The 12,392-nt window shown below is 46.6% G+C and overlaps 1 protein-coding gene across 1 annotated transcript in view; it reads right to left on the bottom strand.

Annotated features, from left to right (window-relative positions):
• LOC122372619 (cell surface glycoprotein 1-like) overlaps positions 1–12,392 on the bottom strand; it is a 50,630-nt gene that overhangs the window by 12,117 nt on the left and 26,121 nt on the right. The window contains exons 7-10 of the mRNA XM_043350062.1: positions 7,126–7,241; positions 3,944–4,670; positions 1,495–1,549; positions 241–337 (exon numbers count right to left, since the gene is read on the bottom strand). Coding sequence (XP_043205997.1) covers positions 241–337; positions 1,495–1,549; positions 3,944–4,670; positions 7,126–7,241 — 995 coding nt within the window. The remainder of the gene's footprint in view (positions 1–240; positions 338–1,494; positions 1,550–3,943; positions 4,671–7,125; positions 7,242–12,392) is intronic.

The following is a 12,392-nucleotide window of genomic DNA, read 5'->3' as shown; positions in this document are numbered from 1 at the left end:
AGTCCACAGGTGCAACACCTGTAATCGGATAGCGGACAGACAGACAGACGGCATGAGGGACATACGGACAGACAGAGTGGGAAAGAAAATGGGGAAGAGGACGGGAGAGAGAGAGGAGAGTGAAAAAAGAGAAAACGGAGGAATTGGCAAAAGAAAGGAACTGATCGAGAGAAATGGAGGGGAGGGAGGCGATAAAAGGGCAGGAAATAAGGAAGCAGGAGAGTATAGAGGTCTTCTCACCTTCATCTGTGTGAGCTTGGCGCGGCTCCCCTCGCTGGTGTCACTGCGCGCGTCATCGTCCAGGCACAGGGCGCCGCCATATTGGTCGCTGACAGTGCTGGAACCAGACGCACGCGTGACAATTTACACCATATAGACATGGGAAACACACGCAGGTAATCTGCATGAGATTCGGCGAAAGCATAACTATAGTAATAAGACAAAATGCTTCAATCTTGTCAAATTGTATTCAGCACGGTGTGGCTGTTACAAACATAACTGTGTAAAGGGCTAAGATTTATTTTTGGATGCAAAATTACACAACTCAGCTTGCAAATAGGTATGTTGATGCATCAGAAGTAAGGTTCAGTTGAATTCAAATGAGTAAGCTTAGGTAGTTGGAACAAAAACAGTCGTCTGAAAAAGCTCACGCCCTCTTTCTTTAGCTTGTTCTCTGGGAATGTCCCTCTTTGCTAGCTCTCTAGACTCTGACTCAACATCCCGGCCATACATCACCATGCTGAAGCATCCTGTCGTACCGACCTTGCCGTATTCGACTCGATAATTACAATGTCACATCGGTCCAGCCATTCTCTGTATCGATTAGTTTCAGAGTCGCCCGCCAACAGCCTCACTCACCCGAGCCGGAGGACGGGGGACCTGTGGCACTCACCCGAGCCGGAGGACCGGGGACCTGTGGCACTCACACGAGCCGGAGGACGGGGGCTTTCACCACTCACCCGAGCCGGAAGACGGGGCCTTGACCACTCACCCGAGCCGGAAGATGGGGGCCTTCACCACTCACCCGAGCCGGAAGATGGGGGCCTTCACCACTCACCCGAGCCGGAGGACGGGGATCTGCAGCACTGAGGTCATGACCGGTGTGGGGCTGGCGGCGGTGGCGGGTCTGACTGCAGGAGACAGCGGGGCTGACTGCTGGTGACCGCGGAGCTGACTGCTGGGGACCGCGGGTCTGACTGCCGGGTACCGCGGAGCTCGGACCGACTGAGGCCAGCCGGCGCTCCGGCGGCCGGCGCGCCGCCCGCCGACATCGAATCAATGGGATGTGCGCGCACCGGCCGCCGCCGCCACCGCCGATTCCCGGGGAGCGACCCACGTGACAGGGCGGCAGCCGGCAGGTCGAGGGACCCCACACACATGTCCTGCACGGTTTCAGTGACCAGCAGACATACCACATCTGCACAGGACGGCAGGGTGTGTGCGGTTGAAGGGTGCAATTAGATTGGACGGGAAGGGAGCATCATAAAAACTTACTCGACATCTTGGGACTGATCGATGTTGTCGTTCGCCGCATCGGCAGGGTCCGCTTCTGCGAGCGAATGCGCAGCAGATGATCAGAATACTGCGAACTCACAACGGGAGCTCGGCAAATGAATATCAATACTAATGCAAGGATGTGATGGCGAAAGAGTATGTACACTGCCGTGATTTCACAACACTAAAAGCCAGTGCACATTACCTAATGCTGGTTAGAAATACCGGGTGGCCCAAAAAAAAACGTTCCGAACTTTGGAGGCCTATATCTCAAATTTGAGTGCAAATAACGAGCCAAAATTTCCATCAAGTTTGCGTCACTTCTTTGCGCATTGGTATGCCAAATTATAACACTTTACCATCATTTTCAAGCCAGCAATCTTATATTGAATCAAGTAAGACGTTTTTGCTTTTTTTGCCGTTGTTGAACGGAAGTAATGATTGGCTTAGACGTACCATGTTAGAAAAAATACAAAAAAAATAGAACGGCTTGAATGATACCAGCACGTGTGTTGCTATTTTATATATTTTTGTCACATTTATGTGCCAAATATTCAAATACTAAGCCAAAGTTGTGTTAATGGATGCCATTCGTTTCAACACAAGTCCTGTTTCGAGGCGAAGGAGTGGCACGGTGCATGGGTTACTGCTGATCGCCCTCCCTTCAAGAAGATCAAATAGTAAATCGACCGAATAAGGAAAAAAGCTAGAGGGAATGTGTCACCCTGAGGCCTGAACCACCAATGAGACTAGTTCGACGCGAGTAATGGCTGTAGGCCGTGGTGCCGAGATGGAAGTGGCCCGTTCAGTGTTCACTCACATTTTTGGTAAACATCAGAGCAAAAAAGTGATTTTTACATGGCATGCTAGAAACACGAACCGTTTAAAAAGTAATTGACCGAATAACATAAAAATCATACCATTCACTGAAAATATATGTCGCATTGACTATTGGAAGTTTCAATGTTGTATCTTTATCACTTTCTGAGAAATATTGATTTAAAATTGGGAACGTTTTTTCTGGGCCACCCGGTATATGAATAACAGACAATATACACTATATAGAACACTATACGCTAGAGTTGATCATATAGTCTATAATTAAGTATAGAGACCTATGAACTAAGTTTCAGCCAACATATCCCGCGCCCCAGTGGCGGTCTCAGCCGACTTCGCCCTAGTGGGGGGGGGGGGGGACATATGTTACCACCCACCTCTAACTCAAAAACTAAGAGGGCTAGAAAGACGCGGTAAAAAGCAGTCGATAGCTCTCATTGCGTACGTTTGAAAGTATTTCGTCATTTTTCACCTTAGAGCATTATTGGGGTCACCAGAGGTCATCAAAGGTCAAAATTTGCGAATTGTCATTATACTTTTCAAAAAACATGCCGCTATCTCAAGAACTATGGTAGCTAGAAAAACACAAGGAAAACCAATCGATAGCTTTTGAACTCTTCTTTTGAAAAGTTTATTATCAATATTGACCTCAGGTCAATGGTTTAGCCTCCAGAGGGCAAAAACTCAAAAATAGCTGTTTTTACGAGAAGTGTTTTTCGACAATAACTTTTGACTACAAAAAGCCACGACATTTCTATTGCCAGAATCGTGTTCCCCTCGCCGAGACGCGTCGAATGAACTATAATTTGACCTTGAAAGGTCAACTTGAAAATTTGACCTCAGGTCAAGGTCATGACCTGACCGGAAAAGGTCATGTTGCATATCAGTCGATGCCTCTCAACAAGACAAACACAATGAGACCATCCCCAGCGTTCTATCTCGTTCCAATCGCGAGTTATTGGCAAAAAAACTGTTTGTAGCCTCAAATGACCTCGGATGACCTTTCTAGAGGCTATCAGCAAAAATGACACCTTGGTCATCACGAGTGGACTAAATCATTGTGATTCTGAAATATTTGGACTGTTCCTATGCGTACACACGGATCTAGAGGCATTTTCATTTTTCTCCATTGACTTGTAATGGAAAGGTCACGCCACTGACCTGACCTTAGGTCACGGATATAAAAAATCCGAGATATACAAATTGTAGGCGCCCATAACAGCATGCAATCCACCAAGTTTAAAACCTTTCCGACAAACACTGCAGGCTGGACATGATTGCAAACTTTTTTTTAGGCTTGGTCAGTTAACTTGACCTGGTGACCTGACCTGACATGACCTGGGGTCAAAAATTTCACACATTGTCCAAAATTGATGTACCAAAAGCTACCCCAAGCGTAGCGGCGCTACGCGCCGCGGTTTTTTATTCACAAGCAAAAAACGCGACAGGGTGGTAACATATGCCCCCCCCCCACTGGGGCGAAGGATATATCAATATAAAGGGCTAGTGACATATTTTATCCAATGTCTCGAATGACGTATTTTTCTGTAAAGCCAGCGACTTATGATTGAGAGCGCTAGGGATCAGTTTTGTTTTCACCAACTTTACTCACCGTCGGTTCGTTCGTCCGTGGGAGCGTATTTAGCGTCATCTTCGAGCTCGGTTCGTTCGTCCATGGGAGCGTACTTAGCGTCATCTTCGAGCTGTTGATTGGAGCCGGGTTCACGTTCTGCGTCTTCAGGTGACAGCTCCGGCGGGACGTCAGGCTCCGGCTCCGGCTCCAAGACAGATTCCACCTGTGGCTCTGGCTCAGGTTCCACCTGTAGCTCAGGTTCTGGCTCTGGCTCCTCTGCTGGCTCAGGCTCCACCTCTGGTTCCGGCTCTGGCTCAGGTTCTACTATTGGGTCAGGCTCTAGCTCTGGTTCTGGCTCGGGTTCTGGCTCGGGTTCCACCTCTGGTTCCGGCTCTGGCTCAAGCTCAGGGTCCACCACTGGCTCAAGTTCTGGCTCCGGCTCTGGCTCCGGCTCCGGTTCCAGCTCTGGCTCCGGCTCCAGCTCATACGGAGGCTCTGGGCTGAACTCCGGCTCGGGAGTGCCGAACTCCTGCTCGGGTTCGACACTCTCCCGGTACTCCGTGCGACCTCCGGCGGTGGGCTCCAGGTCGGGGATCGGCTCCCCGCGGTCCGAGTAGAGGACCGACTCCTGCTCCGGGCAGTAGTCGTAGTAGTCCTCGTCCGGGAACTCCTCCTCCTCCTCCTCCTGCTCCTCCTCCTCCCAGACCGGGCGGGAGGAGCGCCGGCGGTCGGCGCAGCCGTCCTCGCTCCGAGCATTACTGGAGCGCTGCGAACGACACTTAGCAGTCACCGGGCTGGGCTTATTTGGGCGACCTGATAGACGGCGGAAGTGTGGAACATTGGAATATCGCAACAGATATATTGGTTCACGGTTGTAGCACTGACTTTCATTTTATTTAACCCTCGCCCTGGCAGGGGGGGTCGATGCGCCCCTCCCCTAAGGTTTTTCAAAGATAGCGTAAAAACGGCGCGCAGCGCCGCCAAATTTGGCACAGCCTATGGGGCAATCTTTTTGCATATGACCTGAAAATTTCAGGTCCCAGTGACCTTGGGTCAGGTCACCAGGTCAGAAAAACCGGTACAAGGTCATGGTCAAATTTCAATTTTCTTTTTGCACCTGTCCAACTCACAGTTTTGGACTGATTTCCTTCAAACTTTCAGGATGTGCTAAGTTCACCGAGTTGTATAACATATAGTTCGGGTTTTTTGAGGTCACTGATCTGAGGTCAGTTAGAGGTCATTACGTCGTAATGTTAAGCCTATGGGAAAATACTAAATTCGGAAAATACTGGAGATATCCGCTTCATTCTATCACTTTTGTGCTTTGAAACCACAGTACTTAACAACAGGTCACTTGGTGCTTCCTTGTTTGGTGTACTTATCCATGGGTCAGGTCAAATGAGGTCAACTGAGGTCAAATTACGTTTTTGCCAATAACTTGGCACATAATGACGCTAGAGCTTAAAAAATGATGTCATTGTGTTCCTGGTGATCAGCCGAATCGAATGATATGCGATATGATGCAATTCGGTTAACTTGAACTTAATTGATTAATTAAAGTTTACTTAAAAATTAAGAAAAACTTTAAGTACACTTAAGCAAGTTTAGAAGTAAATCACTCGACGCGCCTTGACGTGCTGAGTTCACTGTTGCTTTTCTTTTTGCTCTATCTTAACCCGCGCCCCAGTGGCGGTCTCCGCCAACTTCGCCCTAGTGGGGGGGGGGGGCATATGTTACCACCCACCTCTAACTCAAAAACTAAGAGGGGTAGAAAGACGCGGTAAAAAGCAGTCAATAGCTCTCAATGCGTACGTTTGAAAGTATTTCAGTCATTATTCGTCTTAGAGCAATATTGGGGTCACCAGAGGTCATCAAAGGTCAAAATTTGCCAATGGTCATTATATTTTTCAGAAAACATGCCGTTATCTCAGGAACTATGGTAGCTAGAAAAACGCATGGAAAAGCAATCGATAGCTCTTGAACTCTTCTTTTGAAAAGGTCATTATCAAAATTGACCTCAGGTCACGGGTTTAGCCTCCAGAGGGCAGAATCTCCAAAAATAGCTGTTTTTACGAAAAGTGTTTTTCGGCAATAACTTTGGACAACAAAAAGCCACGACATTTCTATTGCCAGAATCGTGTTTTTCTCGCCAAGACGCGTCGAATGAACTATAATTTGACCTTGAAAGGTCAACTTGAAAATTTGACCTCAGGTCAAGGTCATGACCTGACCGGAAAAGGTCATGTTGCATATAAGTCGATGCGTCTCGGCAAAACAAACACAATGAGACCATCCCCAGCGTTCTATCTCTTTCCAATCGCGAGTTATTGGCAAAATTCTGTTTGTAGCCTCAAATGACCTCGGATGACCTTTCTAGAGGCTATCAGCAAAAATGACACCCTGGTCATCACGGGTAGTCCAAATCATTGTGATTCTGAAATATTTGGACTGTTCCTATGCGTACACACGGATCTAGAGGCATTTTCATTTTTCTCCATTGACTTGTAATGGTAAGGTCACGCCACTGACCTGACCTTAGGTCACGGATATAAAAAATCCGAGATATACAAATTGTAGGCGCCCGTAACATCATGCAATCCACCAAGTTTAAAACCTTTCTGACAAACACTGCAGGCTGGACATGAGTGCAAACTTTTTTTTAGGCCTGGTCAGTTAACTTGACCTGGTGACCTGACCTGACATGACCTGGGGTCAAAAATTTCACACATTGTCCAAAATTGATGTACCAAAAGCTAACCCAAGCGGCGCGGCGCTACGCGCCGCGGTTTTTTATTTACACGCAAAAAACGCTACATGGTGGTAACATATGCCCCCCCCACTGGGGCGAAGGTTAATTAGATCAAAAGTTTTAAGCGAAAAACTTTTGACCTGTTTTTAGCGAAATTTTTACATTTATACCCCCAAAACCCCCCTAAATATTGACCTAGAGCAACCAAATTTGCACAGGGGCGAGAACTCCAGGGGGCCCACCTACCTATCAAATTTGGTGTTTCTAGGTGCCATAGGAGCCAATCGCGAGGGGGGGTCGCATCGATCCCCCCACCTGCCAGGCCGTGTTATGAAAAATGCCCTGCCAGGGAGAGGGTTAAACAAAGTAATGCATGCATTATATTTGTTAGCACTGGGCATTGACAGCCGTGAACATTTAAAAAACTGGTATTTATCAAGACAACTGAATCAACCTCATAGATGGTACTGACCAAGGGGCTGAGTTTGGAGACATCGTCGTCCTCGTAGATGGCCTTCTTCTTGGGCCTCTCTCCGCTGGCGATCATACGGAACGCTCCGGGAACTCCGCTCAGCGGCAGCAGGCGGACTGGAGGGGAGCACCAGGTCAGAACGGTGGCGGGACACCAGGTCAGAATGGTGGGTCAGCAGGCGGACTGGAGGGGAGCACCAAGTCAGAACGGTGGCGAGACATCGGTCAGAACAGTGGCTCAGCAGGCGGACTGGCGGTGAGACGGCAGGTCAGATTAGGGGCAGCAGGTGGACTAGCGGTCAAGGTCTAGTCACGTTATTGTTGGCCACATGGTCAATTCTTAGTTTCATTGGACTGCCGCATTGATTTTACAAACATATCAACCAATTGTTTTCTTGTAGTTTCATTCATAATTGCATTATTCCACATTTAGTAAATGACTTTTCATTTTTCGGGGTAGCATCGCCCATTGGATAACACCACCCGAGCTCATCAGGCAACGAAATTCGCAGATTGCTGAACTATTAAGTTTTTCTTCATATCGTAAATTTCGAGGCGTCTTAGTATGTTCATTAAATGCAATGGGAACAAGTTTATTATATTTTTGGTACAATGTATTACTTATTTATAAAGCTACACGACTACAGGTCAGACTACAGGTTTTTTTTCAATAGCTTCCCCAAAATTTAAAGTTTTCGAAACGTAAAGCAGCGGTTTGATAGCATTGCGTATTTTGAGTCATCTCAGGCAAAGTGGTTGGTGAGCTCAAAAACTCGACTGATGGGAGTGATTGCCGTAAGTTTTGCATCAAAATCGGCCGAACATAACGTTAACCCGGCAGGCGGTGGGCCTCCCGGCCACCCTCTGCTCGATGGGGGGCATTTTTTTTGCCCCCCCCCCCCGTATCTCCGAAACTACTGGACGGATCCGGAAAATTCAAACGGCGTTCGATAGTCCTGTCAAATTTGTTGAAGGAAACCAAATTTCGTTGACCTCAGGGTCACCGATGACGTCACAGGTCAGGTCAAAGATAAAATGTTTCACCGTTCACGGGTCTTCTAGGGAAAGCGCTATAACACCGAGTAAAACCCACCTTGTCGAAAATCAGCGATAGGGCGTCAGTTGTTTAGCACATATGTTTCTATTAGAGGTCATTGGTCATACCAAGTCAGGTCACAGGTCAGGTCACCAAAGGTCACCACATGAACCCAACTTTACTAAAGTTGTGCGATGCATGTTTTATGGCCAATTTTTCATTTCCAACTCAATGGTGTCGGTTAAAAGACCATCAGGTACGGTTTAGGTCACTTTCTGGTGGAGGTCAGGTCAAGGTCAGGTCAAGGTCAGGTCAAAAAAGGTCAAATTTCAAAGCTGTTAGTTTTGCATAAAATGGGTATCGATTCGATGCACCTCGTCACGGGGAGTCTAATGGTGGTCTTTGTTTTGCGCTATGAGGTCTATAATTGCTAAAAATTGAGTTAGAAAATTTGATGTCATCAATTTTGAACAGTTTTTTCGCTATAACTTGGCCCAAAAAAAGAGGTATCGATCTCAAATTTGGTATGTAAATAGAACGCGATAAAGACTATCACATTTATTCCGTTTTTTGAAATTCAAGAAACTTTTTGGATTTTTTGGCTATTATATTTAATAAAAAAAATATTTTTGGGGGTCAAAATCCAAAAATTTCAAAAATCCGAGACATCAGTTTTGTATCCATCTTGATTTTACACCTTTTATGTCTGGAACATTTTTCTGTGTCTCTAAAGCTGTAGGCCTGACAGCTCTTCCCACGAAACCTTTTTTAGGTCGAAAATGGCAGAAATGACGTCACTCTGACGTCATTTGCAGCCAACCTATCATAGCCTTTGGAAAAAAATTTTGGTCACAATGTGCAATAGCTATTCACGGGAGCAGGGGCGTAGCCGACGGGGGGGGGGGGGTTGCGGGGGTCGCGACCCCCCTCCCCCCACTCGTCAGAACCGGGGGGGTCGACCCCCCCACTTTTGGCGATGCTGAGCATGCTTTTTTAGCTATCATGCCAGGGAAGTTGGCGTCAGCAACATCAACAAATACAACGTCAGATTCAGAATTGCTTCAAGAGCTCCCTAGTCCCTATTGCTTATAGGCCAATAAGCTGTGGGCTGGAACATCAGCATGACAATATGTTAAAGTGGCCACTATTCTAGTCCCTTTTTATCCCTCAAATGAGCGAGCGCGTCAAAACTGACCCAACCGTTCGTCTGAGTCTCAAAATAATGGTTGCAGTCGATTCGTCGGATGACCTATCAGTAACTACGAGGTACCTGGCTAGCCTCAGCCCTGACTCCTCGGACCTGCCTGCATAGGGGAAATGGGGTCAGATGGTGGACCCATCTCGGGCTTTCCTAATAAGACGCGCAAAAAGGAGTATAATGCAACGATACTTCCAGTGACCTCGAGTTAATGAATTTTACACCTAATCTAAAAATTTATTGGCCCTGATTCGAATATGGATGACCTTGGTTAACTTTTTTGAGTTTTATTTGCTTCCACTTACCTACAAGTGTAGTTTTTGGGGCTGAATTCGAGTTTAGCGCCCGTTTGAACAAGAAGTAGTTTTGATAAATGGTGGTTATCCCCGCGTTCGATGTCTCTCGGACGGCGAAGATTCTACGCCGTCCGGCCAATCACGTTCCAGAACCGCAGCCGAGCCTCCGCTGACCTTGGACGGGATTGGCCGGACGACGTAGAATCTTTGTCGTCCGAGAGACATCGAACGCGGGGTATGTAACATGTTACGAAGCTATCGTTGGTGGTTGTCAGTCACCCGCTCTAGATGGCCGGCAGGAAGCCTGCTGGTCGACCTGACCTGACCTGACCCGATCTACCCCAAATGCATGGAGTCATCATCTTTGTTCAAAACTAACATCGAACTCGTACTCGGGACCCCGATAACAGCTACAGCCCGGTTCTGACTGCCGAAACCGATCGGAGCGGATGGTAAGGGTATGGTGATCGTATGGTGAGCGTGGCTGGCGGAAAAAGATAAAAATCTCTAGGCCCGATACGATCTGGTAACTGGTAGATCGTATCGTGCGGATCGTGCGTATCGTGTGGGAGTCTGCGTCCGCCATTACTGCCGGCGGTGGTAGATAAGAACGAAATAAATACTTTTTACGCTTGAAGAGACGTTAAATGTAGTTTAAAACATCTCTAATTCAATAATTTAGTTTGAATAGTCGGGTCTGACTGTTCCGTGAAGTTAATCAACACAGTTCTCTATATACCGTGAATCAACATTTCGGCTCGATTAGAGCAGCATGGCGGCGGAAACCATTCTCGGCCGTGGAAGGTACGTGATTTCGAAAATGCGTGGAAAAATAGAAAATCATGTCAAATTGTCCTGGAAAGTAACCTACAACCTAAAAGTGAGTATTGTGAATGCTGTGCATCGGTTTTCTTGAAAATCGGTTCGTTGAAATTGACAGAAATTCATTGGTAAGATATCTATGTACCACCTCCGGTGTTGCCGGTAAATCGCCGGTCACCACGAGGCTTGCCGGCTCGGCAGAGCGCAGGCGCACAGATGACGTCATCTGAGGGAAGCGCGTTGATTGGCCGCCATGAACGGGACGAGATTTATAAAGAGGGAAATTAATACTTTTCAGACTTAAAAAGAGGTTAAATGTAGTTAAAACATTTCATTAATTTAAGTATCAAATCAACATTATCGGGTAAGGCTTTTTCGTGCAATAAAATTACTACTTTGATGTAATTGACGCACCTGAACGAAACAATGATTTTTCGTATGGTATCTTCTAAGTGGGAGTACCTACCTACTTTGATTTTAAGTATTATGTCAATCAAGCTTATTTATTTAAAGTACGCTACTGATAGGATAAGTTATATCAAATATGTTGGCACAGACCTTCCACAAGACAGCAGCAAGAAAAGCAGCAGCACAGCGAGTTCCCCACACGATGTCAACTGTACGATACGATCAAGACAAAAGATAAACTCAATCCATCTTTCGACGAAACGCACTACGACGTACGATCTGCCGCTACCGAACGTCGCGCACAGTCACGTTTTTTCCCGGTTCTCACTGCACACATACGATTACCATCGCGGCGATCGGGAAACGGGCGTGCCGATCCCCATCCCATCACCATACGATCACGATACGATCACCATACGATCCACCAAACGATCGAAAAACGGCAGTCAGAACCGGGCTGTAGGCTCGCAAAGTTCTAGCAGGCGGCCAGATTTTTCCTACTTTTGGGCGTTGACCTACGATGACCCGGCCAAGACCTTGAAATTGGGCATCATCGGCTTTCTCTCATCACGGGCAGCATCCTCGCTCTTCCGCGAAACTCTACCTCGATCAGGGGCCGAAAGCATGCCTTAGCGTTACGTTGGAAAACGTTTTATCTTTAGCGACCCGTAAAACACGAATATGAGCTACAGCGACACAGAAAGCGTATTCGATAGCTTCTTTAAAGTTCTTTCGCCAACTTCGCCTCAGATATGATTTCGGGTCTATGGCTTGTGTACCATAGAGTCTAAACAGCTAAACGGACGGAATTTGCCGAAACATTTTTTCTGTAACAACCTATGATTCAGTGAATGTGTATGATAATCATGTTATCACCATCGTTTTTGTTTCGTCGAAACACGTCGCATGGCTTACAATTTGAACTTAAAAACTTGAATAGAACACTTGACATCAGGTAAAGGTCATGCCCTGACCGGAAAAGAACCTGCTGCATATGGATCGATCTGTGTTACTGAGCTGAACACACTCCAGGTGCTGTCATCGCTCTACAGCGTCTCCATCAAAAGTTGTTGTCGAAAATGTGTTAGAGAGTAGAGACCTTTGATGACCTAATCACTGACCATTCCAGTCACCAAGAGACAAGGTCATTAGCTGCACCTTGTCTCTGAAATGAACAAGGTGCCATGGCTACAAAAGTATCTAGCGTTTTTAGCGTATTCTTTCAAAGCAGAGAGCATCGTGCTTTTTCCCATATCTTATCATGATTGGTGAGGTCACATACCTATTTGACCTGACTTCACTTCTCAGATGTAAAATCCCAGATTCATGAACTGTTGGCACTTATAATCCCATTCATTACACCAAATTTCAGACTTATACCTAGGAGATAATCTATAGGAATGACAAGATTGCAGTTTTTAGAGGCATCAAAACTGAACTTGACATGACATTGTGACCTGACCTCAGGTGACACCTGTGCTTGATTTTTATGCACGATGCAAAACTGA

Source organism: Amphibalanus amphitrite, unplaced genomic scaffold, assembly GCF_019059575.1.
Source record: "Amphibalanus amphitrite isolate SeventyFive unplaced genomic scaffold, NRLGWU_Aamphi_draft 000037F_arrow, whole genome shotgun sequence".
Taxonomy (NCBI): Eukaryota; Metazoa; Arthropoda; class Thecostraca; order Balanomorpha; family Balanidae; genus Amphibalanus; species Amphibalanus amphitrite.
This window is presented reverse-complemented; position numbering and strand designations above follow the sequence as displayed.